General features: G+C 53.9%; 1 protein-coding gene across 3 annotated transcripts in view; it reads right to left on the bottom strand.

The window, feature by feature from the left end:
- Positions 1-20,411, bottom strand: part of PTPRU (protein tyrosine phosphatase receptor type U) — a 266,338-nt gene that overhangs the window by 140,093 nt on the left and 105,834 nt on the right. For all 3 annotated transcript variants that reach the window (XM_065421874.1, XM_065421875.1, XM_065421873.1), the window contains exon 3: positions 305-576. In XM_065421874.1, coding sequence (XP_065277946.1) covers positions 305-576 — 272 coding nt within the window. The remainder of the gene's footprint in view (positions 1-304; positions 577-20,411) is intronic.

Genomic DNA, 20,411 nt, shown 5'->3' with positions numbered 1-20,411 from the left:
CAATGGGGGACCCAGGGCTGGAATAACAAGGGGGTTGTGGGTCATCAAGAGGCAGCTGGGAGTGTTCTTCAGGAGCAGGGCTCCTGGGCACAGCCACAGGCTCAGGATCAGGCCCTGCAATAGCTTGAGTGCAGTGTCCCTTGGCGCCCTGCCGGAGGGCTGCATGGCGGCGAGTTCCAAGGCCTCTCTCCCCTCCACGGCCCGCTCAGCTCAGTTACTGTCTGCTTAAGTCCCCTCCAGGCCCCAAATCACCCTGCGGCCTCTGCAAGACCATCTCCCAGCCTCCCGTCTGCTTCCAACTCACCTGGTACTCGTTGGGCCAAAACATGCTGACCGCCAGCTCGGCCTGGTGCCACTGCCGCCCATGGGAGCCGGACACGTTCCACACCAGGCTGCCCAGCGGGCCCCCGTTCACCTTCACGTAGACGTTGAGGGCGCCGGGGCTGTGGCCGTCCCGGCTGTACATGAAATAGCTGAACTGGAGGCAGTGGGTGTCATTCTCGCTCAGCGTCTGGAAGAGGAGGTGAGCTTTCTGCCCCGGCGCATGCTGCGAGGAGTTGACCATCAGGTAGGAACCTGCAAGGCAGAGGCAGGAGAATGAGGAGGGTTTATCGGCTCAGCGGCACCCAGTCGCCCGGGGATCTGTGCGCGTCAGACTCCCTGCCCACGTCTGCCGTAGTTGAGCCCCCGGCCATTGTGCGCCCGCCGCATGCTGAATCCCCGACCCTCTCTCTCGGACCGCTCCATCCATACCGGGACTCTCAGCTGCGTGAATCCTGCCATGCCAGCCAGCAATGCTCCAATTCACTGCCTCTGCCACCTTGGGAGCCAAACCCGTTACCGCTGAGCACTGGGTGTTCTCAGTGCGACGCTACCGCTTGGCCTGGCCCACTGACCTGGGCACTGCAAGTCTGGAGATCATTCTCTTCTTTCATTCTCCCCCTTACCCCGGTGCAGCCGGCCAGTTCCCAGCACCCTCTCGCTCCTCCTTCAAAGCCACTTCTGCCAGTGGCTCGTTCTCCTCCCCATCCATGTCTCCACCCCCTCCTAGGCCCGAAGGGCTCTCCCATGTCCGTCTTCGTTTGGCATGGCTCTCTTGTGTATGCAGTCAGGGAGCGGGCTTGCAGCTCCAGCTCGCGTTCCCGAGATAACTTTAATCTAGCTAGCTTGGGTCCTGGAAGAGTGACGAGCCAGCTACGCAAGGTACAAGGCAACGGTGAACTGGGCCCCGAACCCAGCTCCTCCCGCTCCCACTCCCGGGCAGAGGGGCTGAAGGATGAGCTATGCAGTGCTATTTTCTCCCATGCGATTGATATGTTTCCTTTGGCTCAACAGGCTCCTCCTGGCAAATCATTGCTACGAGCTCTGACATCTCCCCGGCTTCACAAGCAGACGGCTGGCCCAGGAAAGCTGCTCAGACAGTGACTGATGTTTCGATGAGTTATTAGCTGGGGCAAAGAACCTAGTAAATTTGCTCCTTGTTCCCCTCCCCAGCCTCAACGTCACCCCGCGGCCGCGCAGCCTGCCAGGAGAGATTACAGCCAATGGAAGAAGACTGACCCTCCCACGTCAGGGAGAGGATTAAGGGAAGCGCCCGGTGGCTGCTGGTGCCTCAGATACTGCGCGCAGAGAGACAGGAAGCACGCAGGTCCAACCTCAGGCCGTGCCGGCGAGGGAGCCGTCAATGGCACTGCCCCGCCTCACAAAGACAGGTGCAGAGAGGACAAGGAGGGGAAGGAAAACCCCAGTGCATGAGCTGCTCCCCACGCCATAGGGTCTGTCTACATTGCAATGGGGGGAGTGACTGCAGCATGGGTAGCCGTAGCCCCGCTAGCTCGAATACCAATAGCAGCGAAGCCGCCGCAGCACCGGCTACCCGCTCGAGTCCGTACCCAGGAGCCCAGGCGGCAGGGTGGGGCTAGCCCGTACCGCTGCTCTTGGTACGGGAGCTAGCCAGATCAAAGCTCGCTCGGGGGTGGCTCCCCAGGCTGCAGCCACACCTCCCATTGCAGTGCAGACAGACCCACGGAAGCAGGGCACGTGCCCGTCTCCCAGTCCTCTCTGTGCTGCGGCTCCCGCACCGATGAACTGAACTCTCTGACCCAGGCCATAGCTAGAGTGTGGCCGGGGGCGGGGGGGGGGGGGAACGGACTTCACAGCGGGTTCGACTGGGAGTGGAGCGCAAGAGCCTTAGCATAGGCTCAAATCCCACCTTTGACACTGACTCTCTCTATAGCCTGGGACAAGTTGCTTAGCATGCCTGCCTCAGTTTCCCCATCTGTGCTTCCCTACCTCCCAAGGGCAGTGGAGGGATAAATGAAGGTCCAAAGGGGAAGAAAAGCCGGGAGGTCCTGGTCCTTTAAAACTCCCATCCATCCGGCAGGGCTTTCCCACTGGATAACACCCAGTACCCATAAAAATAAGACCCTGCCCTCCTTCCTGCAGGAGGGTGTGTGTTTTAAAGGGCCAGGTACCTAGGGTAAGAACCTCAGTAACACAGGATGGGAGAGCAGCACGAAGTGTTGTTATTTAACAAGGGCTGCCTTATAACGAAAAGCCTCACACAAAAAGGCCCCTGTGATTAGGGCATCACAGGATATAGGGCCCTGAAAGATGTCCCCCTTTCTCCCCCTCTGCCTCAACTCCCAGCGCATGGCACCTGTCTCCGAGCACACACATCCCTCGGTGCCAGCAGACTGCTCTGCTCTCTGAAGATGTTCAGATCCATGTGGCAATATGAGCTTCTCAGCTGGGAGTCGTCTTTTGTAGCCAGACAGCTGTGCCGGGCTGTCCCCTTCCCCTGCCCCATAGGCAGGGGCTCCCTGGCTCTCCAATACCCCCACGCCATGTTGCTGTGCCGCTGGAAGACACTTGGATACTGCGACCGGGATGAGCTCAGTATAAGAACCTGAACAGAACAAACCGCCCCGTAGCTCCATTGCCCGCATGAGGGTTCCCTCGACATCTTGCTGATCCTTGCTGCCTAATGTCTCTAAGATACGGCCTTTCCTGTCCATCCGCACAGCTCTGACTCTCACCCAGGCCCTCATCATCTCGCGTCTCAATCACTCCAAGAGCCTTCTCTCCAGCCTGGGCAAAGGCAACCTTGCCCCGATCGGAGCCGTTCAGAATGCGGCTCAAAGACCATTTCCTACCGCACTGTTTTGACCAGTGCTCATCCCCCTCTTTGCATCCGTCCACTGGCTCCCCCTTCGCCATGGCATCAAACACTAGCTGCTTGTCTGCACCTTGAAAGCCCTACCTACCATCTCTCATTCGTAGGGCCCTACCAAATTCACGGCCATGAAAAACGCGTCACAGACCATGAAATCTGCTCTCCCCCCGCCATGAAATCTGGTCTTTTGTGTGCTTTTCCCCTATACTATACAGATTTCACAGGGGAGACCAGCATTTCTCAAACTGGGGGTCCTGACCCAAAAGGGAGTTGCAAGGTTATTTTAGGGGGGGTTGCAGTATTGCCACCCTGACTTCCGTGCTGCCTTCAGAGCTGTGTGGCCGGAAAGTGACAGATGTTGGCCAGGCGCCCAGCTCTGAAGACAGCGCTGCCACCAGCAGCAGCGCAGAAATAAGGGTAGCAGTACCGCAACCCCCGCCCCCCACAATAACCTGGCAACACCGCGACGCGCACACACACAAAACTCCTTTTTGGGTCAGGACCCCTACAATTACAACACCGTGACATTTCAGATTTAAATAGCTGAAATCATGAAAATTACCATTTTTAAAATCCTATGACCGGGAAATTGACCAAAAGGGATCGTGAATTTGGTAGGGTCCTACTCATTCGCTACTGATGCTCGCCGCCAATGGCCCAGGATGGTAGCCTCCATCACGCACCTGTTAAATGGTCCAACGACCAGCTTCATGCTTTCTCCCCTCATGCTGGGGAGGAGCGCCCCGCAACCATCTGCAAAGCTGTCTCATGCTCCACCTGCCAATCCCCCCTCAAAACTCACCCTGGCCGTGGTGGCTACAAAAACTTGTCAACGGTTAGGCTGCTGCTGTGCAGAGCCCACTCCCTGTCACGGTGACTGTGACGTCTTGCTCAGGTCGCCCAGAACTGTGAGTCACCGTGTCACCGCTCTGCCTCAGCAGGGGTGAGCTTTGCTGCTGCTAAGCTCTGTAGCAGCCCCCAGCCTGGCCAGCACCTGCTGCAGGACTTTGTCCGTCCAACCCTGGCCTTGCAGTTAGCAATCAGTGAGCCCCAGCTCCCCAGAGCGGTCAGCCCCTCTCGCTGCGCGCTCACAGACGTTATGAAGTTTGCCGCCTGCAAAGAGACACGGGGCCCCCATCAGCCTGCTAGGTTAGCTGCCGACCCACACTTCGCTAGAACAGCGCTGAGATGGTTTTGTAGTAAAACAAGAATAAAAGGTATTAACAACAGAGGTTTACATGATTTCAAGTCAGAGTGAAAGAGACAGACAAGGTTACAACCAAACCAAACATGCTTTCTAGCGTCCTCTAAAACTTAACTTCAGCAAGTTACAATCGTTGTCTAAGCAGGTTTCTCACCTATAGTCAGTTCTCCGTTCCCCCGGGGCTGAGGGATCCACCTTTCACAGGTGTCAAGAGCTCTGGCCTCTTGTCCCTCAGGTGATGGATGCCCAAATCGCTTTCTGTTTCTGCTTCTATTCCCCAAAGGCCATTTCTCTGTTTGAAGAGCCAGGAAGGCTTCCTGGGGTACAGCCCCCACCGTGATCATTAACTGCCATCTCCCCCACTTGCTAGTTCGATGGCTTTGTTTACCTTACATGTAAATGTACTTCCATTGTGTCTGGCCTCCCCTTGCTCAATTTACATTGGAGACACCGTCAAGCAGGTGAAACAACATTCCTCTGTCTAGGGCGGGCTGGGCTAATGCACTGCTTGCCAAACCCATGTTAAGACCACACTTCCGGCACACATCTCTAACTGTTTATACACCACCCAGACATGCCCCACGCAACAATATTAATGACCAGCGTGTTACCAGTCTGCACAGGACACCTTTTAGATACAGATTATGACCACAGTGTGTTGGGGCAATGAGTGTGTCAGACCCGATGTGAGTTATGGTAAGGTGTGCCCTCTGCCAGCTGGCACGGAGGGGCTCCCTGGGTCACAGTGACCAAGATTGTCCCATTGTTTCCTGTCCCCCGCCTCGTGTGTCTGTATCCATCGGTTGTCTCTTATCTTATACTTAGATTGACAGCTCCTTGGGGCTGGGACCAGGGACTGTGTTTTTGTTCTAGCGGAATGGGGGCCTGGTCCGTGACGAGGGTTCCTAGGGTAATACAAATAATTCATAATAATAACTAGAGAATTAACGAAGGGTTAATGCATTAGCTCTGCAATTTTGGAGCCCTGGGTTTACATATTAAGCCCAATTCCGGTCTCTTTACACTACTCGAGTGCCCAGAAAAGAGCCAGAATGGCCCTCCCAGGGAAACACTCCTAGCACGGGGGCAGTGTAAGGCTGCTGGATGCTGTCCCCCTCCCCCCCCCAGAGACCCAAGTGCAGGGCATGCTGGGGGCAGGGGGGCTGTGTCAGGGCAGGATGGGGCGTGGCCAGAATTCAATTTTCTTTTTTCTTTTTTTTGTAGAATTTCAACAGATAACATCGATGTTTACTTGAAAGCATTTTACCCTGATTTTTATCCATTTAAATTTTCACCATTGCAAGAAATTGGGGGTGGGGAATCAGACAATGGGGGGCCAGACAATAATTATTTAATGACTGAAGACACTGATGCAAAAAATTTCAGCTTTATAACTGTCAAAACACAAATTGCCAAAATATACAAAATAAGTATCCTTAAATCAAACGCTAGTAACTTCGGACGCAGCATTTTTCTTATTTTGCCTCTCTGTGAATTTCACTTCCCAGAGATGGAAATATTTATGGTTGGTTTGTGGGTGTCCAGTGAAATCGACCGTTACCGACAACTAATCCATCCAAGCCCATCTACACTCCAGCAGAGCGGCCTGGAGGGAAGCAGGTGAGACTAAAGCAGGCCTTGGGACTGCCCTGATACACCCCAGCCCTCGGGGCAGCCCAGAATGTGGAACCCCCTCGTTCCCCAGACCGGGCTTTCCCCTGCCTGGTAACAGCCCCAGTATCTGGCTCTTTGGTTAGGCTGCCCGCCTATCGGGCACGGTCTGCATCACAGCCTGGCAGGAGAGAGGCCCCAAGGCTGCTGCAGCACAGAGTGGAGTGGCAGGGAGGGGCAATCCAACGCAGATACAACAGCCTGGCTTCCTCAGGCTGTCAGACACACCGCGCTGGGCCTGAACTTTGGCTGAACTTGCACAAGCGACAGGAAGCTCATCACCACCCGGGCGATGGCTGGGTCCTGTCAACAAGCCACGGCCGTGTAGCTCCCACCCGCCTCAGGATCCTTGGGCACTGGGGTGGGTTATGGTAGGGAGAGGAGAGGGGGGACGAGGCTCATGGAATTGGAGGGTCTGGTGGATGCTTGGAGGGAGGGGTTGAGGCCTCTCTTCCCGGGATCTAAACCACAGAGTCGCTCACAGGAGTCAGGAGGTCTCGGCCAGCGTACCCTCCCCGCATTGTGAACTGGGAGAGGGTCTCAGCTTGAGGGGTTGGGGGTCTCGGGAGGGAAGGGTCCCAGGATGGAAAAGCTGAGAACCACTGATCTAAACTCCTGATCCTCAGCCAGCGAAAATGGGTGTAAGGTCCAGGGGCTTCACCTGAGCAGCACTGATCGACTCCCCTGAGGATCTGGCCCGGGGTTTTGCCCCCAACGGGCTGCCCAATTTAGAGCACATGCATTTCCAGCTGGAGAGGGAGCTGTGCCGTGTGCTAGGAAGAGAAGCGTCCCGTGAACAGGCTGCCACAAGTCGGGGTCCCACAGGCTGTATATAGACCCACTTATTTCTTCCTTAGCATAGTCCCCTCCCCTCCCACCTGCTGCCTTTGACCCTATTTTCCACTGGACGCTTTTCCCCTCCGACCCTCCTTGTTCACCTGTCCCCTTTCCCAAAGTCCAGACCCAACAATCTGCCAGGCCCTGTCAACTTTCACACGCCCCATGGTGAGTGGGTTTGGTATTAGGAAAACTAGCCTGACAGAGACCTGGAGCCAGAGTTGGGGCATGTCACTTATCCCAGATCTGAGGGGTCTTTATCCTTAATGAGCTCCCAAAGGCAGAGTGGTCTAGCGGGCAGAGCAGGGGCCTTGGGCTCTATTCCCAGCTCTGCCACTGACCTGCTGTTGTCATCATGGGGGCAAAGTCACACGGGCCCAAATTCTTACCTAACACCCAGTGATTTCGGTGGCAGGTGCCCAAATACCCTGGAGAATCTGGGCCTTGCCCGCAGCCTGTCTTGGTTTCCTACTTGCCTTCACAGGCAGCAGAGCCTCGTGGGGGGAGTGAACCTGGCAGACCAGGTGCTAACTCTTGCCCAGGCCCGTTGGCCTCACTGAACACTGTCAAACACAGAGCTGGACACCAGAGCTGTGTGCTAGTATTGCTAAATCAGGGATTCGCTTTATAGAGAGGTGTCTAGTGCTTGGATTTTATGAAATACTTGTAAATTGCTGCCTGCATTAATCTCACTGATCACATCGGTATCCCAGGCTCTAAGGCCATGTTGAAGTGTTTGCTTTGGAACTATACAAGTGTTTGCTATGAAACTGGACCCCCCCACAGCCAGGAGAGACGCGTTATCAAGTGTGAAATACCAGTGTCTCCCAAACACTGTCCTCTCCTGCCCAACACAAGCTCCACACGCATCAGACAAGCCACGGCGGGACATCAGAGAACAAAAGACTCTGTTGCTGGCTCCCCCCACACCCATGCAGAGGAGACATGCGGCCGACCCGTCCGTTTGAACTCTGGGGGAAGAGACTAAACGTGCCTGACCAGAAGGAACTTTTTATCTCTATACTCATAGGCGCCGACTCCGTGGGTGAAAAAAAATAGCCACCCACCGATCAGCTGTTTGGTGGTGGGCCGGAGGGGGCGGAGAGGGGGCATGAAGAGGCGGAGCGAGGGCAGGGTGTGCTTGGGGAAGGGGCTGGAACGGAGGCGGGGAGAGGTGGGGTGAGGGCAGGGCCTTAGGGGAAGGGGTGGAGAGGGCTGGGACCTCAGGGCGGAGAGGGAGTGGAGCACTCACCCGGAAAAATGAAAGTCTGTGCCTGTGTCTATGCTGTTTGAAATCTGAGGGGCAAAGACTTCTAAGCATAAGCAAGAGATCCTCAGCTGTTACGCTTGGGTTAGTCCTGAAGGACATACAGAGCTGCTTAGTATAGGAACTTCGATTACCTTTTAGAGCCTGAGGCTGTAACGTGTGTGTGTGTGTGTGTGTGTGTGTGTGTGTGTGTTTACCTGCTTTAACCATGCCAATAACGCACATTTCTTTTTTTAGTTTATAAATGTTTCGTTAGAGGACTGGGAGGGTCAGACAGCTGGGAAGGGGGCTCTTCTGGGGGTGGGTTGGAGGTTTTGAGAGACGGCAGGGTGGGGGATGCTCGTTAGGAGGTAACAGGAACATTGTGCATGGGGCAGGGGGTGGACCAGGCCTTGGGGGAGGGGTGTCTCACCACACTCGCCAGCATTTTAAAGTTCAATACCAACATCTGGAGAGGAAGCTAGGGCCCTGCACTCAGCGCGACAGGGCAGGCTCAGGTCTGTCCCTGCTAAGTCAGGAGGGCTGGATGCCGAGCCCAGCTCTGCAGTACGGATAAGCGGGTTCGCCTGGGCTCTTGAGAGGGTTCATCCATCGCTTTCAGCACAGCCTGCCGTCTGCACGCACACACCCCGCAAATGGCCCCGCTGCCCAGCTAGGAAATGCTGCATTAGGCCCCAAAGGCCCGGCAGCCACGCAGAGCGGGGGCTAAACGCCAGTGGTCCCAAACCTGAGCAAGCCGGGACGAGCCCTGAGCTTCCTTCTCCAGAGCCACACGCAAGCCCCTCAGCGTCCTCCTCCTCCTGCTGCCTGGGCTTCAATGCGGCCTCCAGGATCCCACTCAAACTGGCCCTGGTAATTGCTATTGCACCAGAGACGCGCTGGCTGTTTTTCTTTAACGCTCACTGCTCGGGCTGCGTCGCCACTGCCATCCCCGGCCGGATTTGAATCATTCCATTTCCATTTCCATCGCCTCGTACCATTTAACACACAGCCGCTGCTGATTTTAAACCGTGCTCAGCTAGCGAGAGCGTTCAGAGGCCGTTAGCTTAACCACCGCCGGTATCTCGGCTCCGGGGCTCTCCGGGATGCCCACTCGGCTGCCAGACAACGCTCAGCGTGCACGGCCCCCTGCGTCCATCCACCACTCTCACAGCCCTGCACAAACGACATATTTACCCTTCCTCCCCCCCCCCCCCCCCCACACACACACCCACCCGCTCCCTGGGAGGCGATGTTATCCCCATTCACAGTTGCGGGAGCAGAGAAGGGACTAAGTGAGGCAGCAGAACCCAGGAGTCCTGGCACCAGCCCCCACACTCAGCTCACAGAGCTAGGAAGAGAGGCTGGTGCCACAAAAGGACGTGGGGTTGAGGTGCCACTGGAACAACAACGGGCTCCACAGGGGCTGCATTCGGTGCTGAGACTCCCTGGACAATGAATTGGGAGAAGTGCTAGGTTCCCCCGGGCTTTGGCGTCCGGACTCCTAGCGGGAGGGACATGCCCAGAGGCAGAAACTTAGGTGCCAGGGGGGAAACTCTGACAGCAAAAATTCAGGCGCCGAGTGAGTTTAGGCCCCTATGGAGTTAGGTGGCAGCCGAACAGGGGCCTTGTAGAGAGCAGCAGCACCTAAATCTGGGGTTTAGGCACCTAAGTAGCTTTGTGGGGCTGGGCCAGAACGAAGGAGTCTTGATTCCCAGCCTCCTCCAGTCCATAAACAACCCCCATCCCTCCGAGTTAGGACTAAAACCCAGGAGTCCTGACAGCCAGCCTCTCTGCTCTGTCCCCTAAACTACACTCAGCTCACCCAGCTCGGCACAAAACCACGGAGTCTTGATCCCAGCCCCGTCCTGCACTAATCCCTAAGCTACACCCCCCACGTTAGGAACAGAATCCAGTGGTGCTGGCCCCTTGCTTTAACCCCCAGACCATATACATAGCCCCCACGCTGCAGCGAAAGCCGGGGCAGCTGCCAGAGAGCGATAAGGCCAGGCCTGGAAAGGTGACGCTGACAGGTCTGGCCCAGCGGTTAGCGTGTGTCTGAATCCCAGCCCTGATCGCCTGCAGTCTCAAGCCGCCAAGGCCGGGGACACAATGAAATGAAAATGAGATTGTTAATGTTCTTTCCATTTTAATAACACCGGATGCTGTAACTAACCAAGCCAAGTCATTTATTTAATTCTACCATTGTTTTCTTGACAGCGGCCCTTTAATTATTAATAGCTTTTACCACTGTTTAATTTAAATTAATCCACATTATTCTCTTCCAAAAACTCTCCCCTGGCAACTCAGGCTTGCAGGAAAGGACAGTACCGTAATAAAAGGGCTAGTGCATGCATGCACCACTGCCCTCTATTGGATGAAATCAGAACTACTCAGTTGTGTGCCTTGGGCCCCATACTGCTAGCAGCTAAGGGAGATTCTCTTTTAGCTCAGTTAGCAGGGATCTGAGTTCTAGCTTGGAGTGTGCCACCATGAGGTCCCATGTGGCCATGGATCTGTGACGATGTTGCTTTTTGCAGTTGCAAGGTTTTTTTGCTTTCCAGTTAGATTACTATGGAGCCATTTTTCTCTGTGATTTCATCGGCTGCTTGCAGATGTGTGAAAAAAATCCCAGCCCTTGGCCAAAGTGGCACAGGGACGGGGGAGAGCAGGTGGGAAGCAGGGAATGGTGGGTTTGTCCATTTGCCAAAGGGGGGTGGGGACTGATTTTTCAGGGAGAGTGAAAGGTGCACACTGCAGGTGAGAGGGGCCCTGAGAAACTGCCACACCGTGCAGAAGACAGCCCAACGGCCTGACAAATCTGTCTCACTCACACGCAGCGAGGCCTAGAACCCTCCTCCAAAGAACCACATGCCTCCAAGCTGTAAGGGGGAGCTGATCACCCCAGCAGCAGCAGGTCCCTCGTCCCTTCTGTGTGCAGTCACTAAAGGGCAAAACATCACTCCTTCCTAAACACGCACGGGGCCAGATCCTCAGCTGGGGTAAACCAACATAGCGCCACTGAAGTCCACACAGCTGCACCAATATACCCCAGCTGAGGAGCCGGCCCACTAAGCACACCACGTGCCCCTTCTGTAGAGCTCTTCCTCCAAGGACAGCAGAGAGGCCTCATTTATCCCTATCTGAGGAAAGGGGAAACTGAGGCAGGGATGTGATTAAACCAATGTGCCAGCACAACAGCTAGGACCAGAAGATGATCTCCTCAGTGGGAGTCTAGCACCCTGTCCACACTGCCTCTTAGCCACCAGCCCTCCTGTTGCCAGGGCTCTTGAGGGTTTGCTTACCTCCCCCCGCCCACCCCCCCATTAATGAAACCACCCCTCTGGACCCAACGTCCCTGTGCAGTGTTTTAGGCTGATGTAGGGAGAAGACGGTGTAATTAGTGGGAGTTAAAATCCATCGAGGAAAGTAAAGCTAATATGTAGATTTCTCTCTCTCTCCCCCTCTTCCCTCCCTGCCTGTGCATCCTCCTCCCCCCAGCAAAATTATTCCTGCACTAATGAGATCCGCTCCATTTGGCCCAGGAAAAGCGGGGGCCCTGAAAGCCATCACCAGCCCGCTCTGACACCTGAACCTCAGCCAAGGGCCATCTTCCGAAAGCAATCGCTCTCCCTGTCCAATCTGCCAGGGGCTCATTAATAAATGAAAGCCTCGCCTCCCCCCCAAAAAGCCAGACAACGAAGTGAGACTAAAATTAACCTGCTGGAGAGAACTCAGAGAAATGACATCGCAGCCGAGGCGGGGGGATGTGCGCAGGCCCCTGGCGTCAGGCATGGAAAGGAGCTGGGAGATATTTGGCTACATCCGTACGGGCTCCTCTAATATATGGAGATATACCTATCTCATAGAACTGGAAGGGACCCTGAAAGGTCATCAAATCCAGCCCCCTGCCTTCACTAGGCAGGACCAAGTACTGATTTTGCCCCAGATCCCTAAGTGGCCCCCTCAAGGACTGAACTCCCAACCCTGGGTTTAGCAGGCCAATGCTCAAACCACTGAGCTATCCCTCCCCCCCCCCCAGAATGTTCCATAGGGACCAGCACCGCATTGGCCAGGGACGGGCTGAGACATGTTAGGGCTTCTCCATCTCTGACTCCAGTTTACGCTGTTCAGGTTCTCGTCCTGTCCTCATCACCACCGCATGTGAGCACGGGCATTAAGCTGCCTTACTAACACGTATGGTTCGGCCAGTCTCTGGGAGGGAATATTCAGAAGGCGTTCTGTGCAGACTGTGCTCTGTTTTTAGGGAAGCAACGGCAGGGCGGAGAAGACTGTCTCGCTATTCTGGAAGGTGGGGGATGGCTCCTGAGAAAGTTCATTCCAGTCTCAGACCGGCCCCCGAGAAGGCTCTGGCTCCTGCCCAGATGAGGTTTACCCCTTAGGATCTAGGAGCAATTCCTATTGTTCCAGTTCCTGGCGCGTCCCCACCCCACCTCCGTTTCACCTTTCAGGAGGTCAAACCAAATAGCCAAGGGTAGCTGATGTCATGGCGGCATGAATTCGGCTCGACTGCAAAACGCCAGATTGGCCCCAGTTTATGAACGTGTGCTGAGCTCTGCGGGCCAAATTCTGAGCTGGCATAAATCAGTGTCGCTCCGTGCACTGATTTACATCAGCAGAGGATCTGGTCTGGAACAAAACCCAAAGCCTGGTGAGTTCCATGGGGTGCTCTAATGAAACAGACCCACATTCTTCTCCTGAGCCGTCTGGAGCCCCATACTGGGACAGAGCTGTCTGCCCTTCCCCCGGCAATCCCAGGGGCATGTGGGGTGGGGCGTATTACTACTAAAGGACAGGATCCAGGAAGGGTGACAGAAGGGGGCTCCCATGCCAAGGAAAGGAAGGATGGTCCACTGGTGAAGGTGCGAGCTTCGGCCCTCAGAGACCTGGCTTCAAGTCTCTGCTGCTACAGCCTTCCAGGGTGACGTTGGGCAAGGTAATTAGCCTCTCTCTGCCTCAGCTCCCCATCTATATAACGGGTGCAGTGAGGATCGATACACTACAGATTGCTGAGGTACTGTGATGTTGGTAGACAGAGGCAGCTGGGACTCATGGCGAGGCACCTAAGAGGAGTATCTTACTGTGTGTGCTTATCTAAAACTCGGGAGGGTGGTACGTTCCCACACAGCCCATCAGCTGCCTGTTATCAGCACAGACAGGGATGCTGAGCCTTCGCAAAGCCCATCGCAGCTGCTTCCACCCACGGGCATCCATCAGGCTTGACCAATGCTATTCCCAAGCCGCCTTCCCCACTAGGGAGTAGTAACAATGTTTAACAATATAAGTAACGGCTAGATGGTAGGGAGGATTCGACATCTGGAACCTGAGCCCCGTACACCGCTCACAGAGAACTGGCGAGTAAAATCTCAAGCACCATGCACGTTTGGCTCGGCAGCTGAGCAGCACGGAGGGCGCATGGGAGCACCGCCCCCAGCTCCCCAGCCTTTTAGGGCAACACTCGGAGCACAGCTCCACGCAGGCGGAGAACTCCGGCAATCCCGGGGGGTAATGCAGACTGGGCCAAATTCTCGGAAGAGCGCAGGGCCACGTTTTCTTGACCCCCGCAATTCCCTCTGGGACACTTTGGGGCTGGATTGTCACATGTACTCGGCCCCCGGGGTCTGTTGAAAATCTGGCCATGTCTTTAGGAGAATATGAGAAGGGAGCGCCTCTGCCCCGGAGACGGGGATGGTATCCCAAAAGCTAGAGAAAAGGAGCCCAGAGCATGGATATTCTTAGAATACCACCATGCTACAAATGCCGTTTGAATGACTGAACACCCGACAGTAGCTCTAATGTACTTACAAATCTAAGCAGTACAGTGATGTCTTGTGGCCAGATGGGATTCAGGAGCTCTGCCACAGACATCCCGGTGTGACCTCGGGCAAGGCACTTAATCTCTCTGTGGCTCAATTCCCCATCTGTACAGTAATGTAACCTTTCTCCCACCCCTTGCCTCCTTACATTGCAAGGTCTTTGGGAGTGGGAATGTCTCTGACTCCATATGGCGAAAAAGGCCAGTATCATGCTGGGATGTATTAACAGGAGGGTCGTATGTGAGACACGGGAGATAATTGTCCTGCTCTGCACAGCACGGGCGAGGTCTCAGCTGGGGTACTGCGTCCAGTTGCGGGAGCAGGGCCGGCGCTTCCACTAGGCGACCTGAGGCGGTTGCCTAGGGCGGCAGGATTTGGGGGGCGGCATTTTGCCGCCCTCGGCGGAAATTCGGCAGCGGGGGGTCCTTCCGCTCCGGATCTTCGGCGGAAATTCGGCGGTGGGTCCTTCACTCGCTCCGGGACCTGCCGCCAAAGTGCCCCGAAGACGCGGAGCGGAAGGACCCCCGCCGCCGAAGACCCCAGGCCCCCTGAATGCTCAGAGGAGGAGCGCTGCCGCCTAGGGCGGCAAAAATCCTGGCGCCGCTCCTGTGTGGGAGCCACACTTTGGGAAAGACGTGGACAAAGAGGAGAGTCTAGAGAAGAGCAAGAGAAATGAGGTCAGGTTTTCTAAACCTTTTATATGAGGAAACGTTAAAAAAGGGGGAGGGCATGTTTAGTCTGGAGAAATAAAGACTGAGGAGGAAAATGACAATGGTCTTCAACTATGTTAAGGGTTGTTTATGAAGAGGACTGTGTTCTCCATGTGCACTGAAGGCAGGACAAGAAGTAATTTGTTTAATCTTCAGAAAGGGAGATTCAGGTTAAATATTAGGCAAAATTTTCTAACTATAAGGGTAATTAGGCTTCTTAGGGATCCCCATCATTGGAGGTTTGTAGGACCAGGTTGGACAATCACCTGTCAGGGCTGGTCTAGGTTTTCTTGGTCCTGCCTCAGCACAGGGGGCTGGGCTCGATGACCTCTCGAGGGCCCTTGCAGCCCAGCATGTCTAGGATTCTATGGTCTGTACAGCGCCTGGCACAGGGGGCTTGGTTGGAGCAATGCCATAAGGTGTAAAAAAATATTTGAAAATGGAATAGGTCTTTAAAACTCAGTTTAATCTAATCTGGGAACTGAAATGCTTTAATTATAATGGGATGGCTATTGCATGGTGTTACTACAGGGCAGATTCAAAGTGGTTTGGATGCCTTAACTATGTATTTCTGACCTTAAAAAAGGAAAACCAAAAAAAAAAAAGTTTTTTTAGTATAACTGCAGTTCTGAATTTCCTGGGTTTATAATTGGTTTGGGGGATAATTACAACATCCCTGTTGCAATTAACTTATCGTTAAGTTACTGATACAGCCTCTCAACCTCAAAACCACTGCATTATGGTGAAGTTACGAGAGACAATAATAACAGCATTCCACAGTCATTGCCACGCATTTTCATCACCCTCAAGGCAAACCCCAAAGGGAGGTGGCCTCCTTTGCAGATCCAGAGCGACCCGGATCAATCTCTAGCTAGGTCCTTAAGGTGACCTGACTGGATATTCAGTTCATTTCCATTACTGGCGATCTTATCACACTCCTGAAGCTTTAGGTGTCCCCGTGATTGCCAGCCATGTGGCGGGCATTCCTTGGGAAAAACACTTCGGAACTGGTTGGTCTTCCATCCTGATAATAAGAGAACGCCACCAAAACCAAAGCAGTGCTGATTGCTGGGTTCAGCTCTGCCTAGGCCTCATTGCTGAAATTGACCCCATTGTGCCAGGTGCTGTACAAACACAGAATGGAAAGACAGCCCCTGCCCCAAAGAGCTGACAAGTTAAGCTTGTCTACACTAAAAAGGGTCAAAATAAGCTATACCGGCAAATGTTCTTATTTACCAGTATAAGTGTGTAGACCGGCGTTTGCCAGTACAAAAATGTCATTAAAAAATTCTCCCTCCTCACTGACATGACTATATCAACCGAAGCTTTAAGCGCAGACCTACGTATAAGGCAAGAGACAACAGGTGGCGACAGACAGACAGACGGGCACATACCGCCAGTCATCCTCTAAGCAAACACGTACCATTTTTCATCTGCGAAAGGCTAATTGTGTCACACTCCCCTTACAGAGGTAAATCAGGCATCTGCCCACAGGCAGAGCACAAGTGCTAGATAACCCTAGCAACAGGTATGCCATCTCCCACTCACAAGGCAATTAATGGGTATCACACTGCACCCGTGTTTAACAACCCCCAGTTACTTAAAATAAAACCTGCTCCCTGCTGAAGTGGCATAGCCCTGCCGGAAGAACTGATTTTTCGATGCAGTGGCTGAACTGAAAAGAATTGGGAGAAAAAAATCATTTCGGCTCAATGCAAAACAACATTTATTTTTGGCCAAACAAAATATTTATGTCGTGAGGTCCATTTGGTTGGACTCGACGCAAAGCTTATCATTGTCCAGGGTTTTTTTTTTTTAACCTTTGTTTTAAAATAAAATCGAAGTACAATTCAAAACAAAGTCATTTTGAAGTAAAAAAAAAAAATCAAAATGTTTCATTCTGAAAACAGCAAAAAAAGGAAACATTCAGACTTTTTGTTTGCTTGGCTGAAATAATTCAGTGAATTCGACACAAGCTGGTGAAATGTTTCACTTGCCCGGAGTCTGCGTTTTTTGTCAAAAAAAGTTTTGTCTGAAAATGTCACCCAGCTCTGCTCCGAAACCAAGGCTCTTTCATGTGACAGCCTGCAGGGGGTGCTGAGGGCCTGCCTAGTGTTGCAACCCTGCCAAAGGGTTTCCACTTGTAGCTGCTGGGGCAGCACCCCTGGGAGATCTGCCCAGGCACATAAGCGCCAGGTATGCAAGAGGTCAGGTGAGCGAGCAGAGCACAGAGGTTACAGGTGGGACCTGGCTTCACCAACGCAGCTAGTTTAACCCTATTGAGTGGCGGCTCGCTTTCCAGCTGCGGCAGCTGCTGAATGCCTGACTTGGGAGAGGGACCTCAACCTTTGTCGTTGTACTGAACGGAGGTGGGTTAGTCTTTCCCCCATTACATCACCCAAAAGTCTCTCTCCCAGCCAGTCAGGTTATGTTACGAATCGAGGAAGAGGAGCAGAGCCAGACAAAATGAGAGAGAACGGCTACAAGGCAGAGACATTGAAAGGGCAAATATTGCCCGCACGGACACATAATTCAAGGGCACGCTCTGTACCATCGCCGTTGGGTTCAGATCTGAGTTTTGCAAGCTGGGAGCCTTCCTGCAGGCAGCGACTGGCTCAAGGCAGTGTCAGGACTTGCATGCTCATGGAGTTCTCCGGCACTTGTTAAAAACGTTCCATGGGGAATCCGAATCCAAAGCACGGAAAGTCCATTCTGCAGCCAAACACGGTGGCTAAGCGCTTTCAGTCACCATGTGGGTCATCAGGATCCCTTCTGGGTTCTAGACCTCCCGGGACCTAGGCCGCCGCACCCGGCATGTAGCCAAGATGTTTGCCTGCAGGACGTCTGCTCTTTAATTAAATCTAGCTATTTAACAGACATATGGCAGGGTGAGGAACTCAAGCTGTGGTGACATCTCCTCAGAGCCACCACGAGTTACTAAAACGCAGGGATTTCTGATCTGCTGTTCCACTAGGAAAGAGATTATAAACTAAGGGCATACTAAGAGGGAGCGTGGTCCAGTGGTCAGGCACAGAACTAAGAGTCCGGAGACCTCAGTCTCCTCTTGACTCTGCTATTGACTTGCCGGGTGACCTGGGACACGTCACGTTCCACCTCCATGCCTTGTTTCCCCTCCCTCCTTTGTCTGTCTAGAGTGTAAACTCTTAGGGGCAGGGTGCGACTCCGACTACACGGATGTACAGCACCTACCACAATGGTGCCCCAATCTCAGCTGGGGCCTCTTTGTGCCACTGTAATACAAAGAATGAGACATTGTAGGGACTGGGTATGTCTGAAGGCCCCTTTTCTAGTACACAGCATGGCTTTCCGTCCCAGAAACAGTTCATGGCTGTGGCAGGCAGTAGTCTGTAAGGCAGTGGTGGGCAAGCTGCGGCCCGGCCCATCGGGGTAATCGGATCACGGGCCGCAAGACATTTTGCTGACGTTGACCGTCCGCAGGCACGCCTCCCCTCCCCTCCTCCCCGCAGCTCCCAGTGGCCACGGTTCGCCGTTCCCAGCACTGCTGTAAGGGCTTGCAGGAAGCAATGATGTGTTTGCATTCATGACGCCGAGGGATTAGAATATGTTTCGTCAATTACATTTGTAGCCCGTAGCTTGTTCACTTTAACTGTACAAGCCCACCTGGGACCCCAGGTATGTACCAGAGCCGCTAGCCCGTGCTGCCAGCCACGCTGCTGCAGCTTCACTGCGAGTGTTATTGCAGGTGGCTCGATCAAAGCTAGCTCTGTACATCTACAGGTGCTGCAGTCACACCTCGGAGTGCAGCTTAGACATACCCATCAGTCCACAGGCCTCTGGCTGCGGCACTTTCATCCACCGCTGGGGACAAGCCTTCAGACACACAAATCATTCATTTGTGGGGGATTCACTTTCATTTGCACCAGTACCCCGCAGTTGTGCAAATACTCAAGGAAGTTATGAACTCCTGGACACAAGATCTCATTGAGGCCAACTCTAGTCTAGTCTATACAGATATTGTGACCCAGGGACCCCTTGGTGCAGAGGGTACAGACGGTGCATATCCACATAATAGTTCACCAAAGGGTGACATGTGAGGTCTCCACTGAGAGCCAACAGCCCCCTGGTCATTGCAATCCCTGCCAAATGTACGTAAAGGTCATTCTTAAGAAGTTACGTCTCTTATCTCTGTAAGGTAAGGCAGGACAGCAGGAGGTGATATGCCTTGGACAGTTTCCTGTCAGACAGGGGTAATTGACACTTATCTCTGTCTGGTCATTGTATAGTGCCCGCTTCACAATGGTGGTCTATTTGCATCCTGAGCCTGAAGCTAATCACAAGATGGTGAATTCGACACGGGAAGCCTCAGGAAAAGAACAATCAGCACGGGGAGAACAAAGGACTGCCCTGATCCATCGGAGGGCACCAAGAGACAGCCAGCATCCTTTCACCAAGAAGGCAAGTGGACAGCGTGACCCTCTCATGAATGGAGGAGGCCAGCCAAGCCTGCCCGTAAAACACCGGAAGGGCTTTGGGTGAGCAGTGCCGTGTACGAGAGGAAAGTATCTAGGTCAGTAAGTCTAGGCTCCATACTGCGTGGTCTGAGTGTATTTGAACTGTAACCCTCTGTTTCCAACACTTCTACTTGCATCACTTGAATCTCTGGGCTTGTTAAATAAGCATTTATTTAATTTCACTACAAACATATCTAAGTGCTGTGAGTTAAGCGACGCGGCGATGTGAGGTGGAGCTGGGACGCACCGTTCCTTTGGGAGCAGCCCACTGGTGAACACTGCGAGCGTCCAGTGGAGCAGGGGCTGGACACGCCAGGGAGACGCTCAGAGGCTGGAGTCTGCCCATTGCCAATCTTGGAGAGCAACAGCGGGGCCTGAGGGTCCTACGGGGGAGGACTGGTGGAGTTGGGGAGCTGATCCCCGGCAGGCACAGATAAGGCTTCCTGCACTAATGGCGGGGGGAGGGGGGGGGCAAGGTGCCTCACAGCCCTGGGGACCCCGAGGAAGTATCACACGTTCTTATACCCTCCTCACCATTGCAGGGTCTGAGCACCTGCCAGTCATACATGAAGTCACGCAACTCACAGGTTTTATCGGACATTTATATGGAGAGAGAGAGAGAATCTACTCTGTGGTGAAAGTAAATACTCGAAGAATAACCGAGTGTCCTGGAAGGGATCTAAACCCCCTGGGTCAGGGCATGGACCAGCCTCTAACTAACAGGGGTGTGAAGGGGAACGCTCACCGGCAGTGCCACCTAGTGGTCAGGCGGGGATGTGGCATGTTGTCTTTCTCCTGGGCGTTCTCCTTCCTCAGAAGCCGTTGGTGCTGGCCACTGTCAGAGACAAGACACTGGGCCAGACGGATGTGGAGTCCGAACCAGTCTGGCAGTTCCTACCTTCCCTATGGCCCGTAACAATAACAGCCCGCGCATCCCAGGGCATCCGAACTCAGTGCTCGGATGGGTGAAGATGTTTATTGTTCGGTCCGTTCCCTTCCTGCCAGCTCTGTGTGGGGGAAAGGCTCGGTGCCCGCTTTGGTAAACGGCTCCGTTGCAGGGGTTTCCCGCTGGTGAACGTGCTGATTGACACCTCGCCCCTCGGGGGTTCGCTGTGTGCGGCATTCAGAGCAGAAGCAAAGCCGGCTACAGAGTGACGCTATACAACGGGCTGGGTGCATAAGTACCACGGATGGCTGGGAACACTAGATCTCAGTGCTACTGATCGCAATGCGCAGCA

The sequence above is a fragment of the Emys orbicularis genome, chromosome 23, assembly GCF_028017835.1.
Source record: "Emys orbicularis isolate rEmyOrb1 chromosome 23, rEmyOrb1.hap1, whole genome shotgun sequence".
NCBI classification, from domain to species: Eukaryota; Metazoa; Chordata; order Testudines; family Emydidae; genus Emys; species Emys orbicularis.
This window is presented reverse-complemented; position numbering and strand designations above follow the sequence as displayed.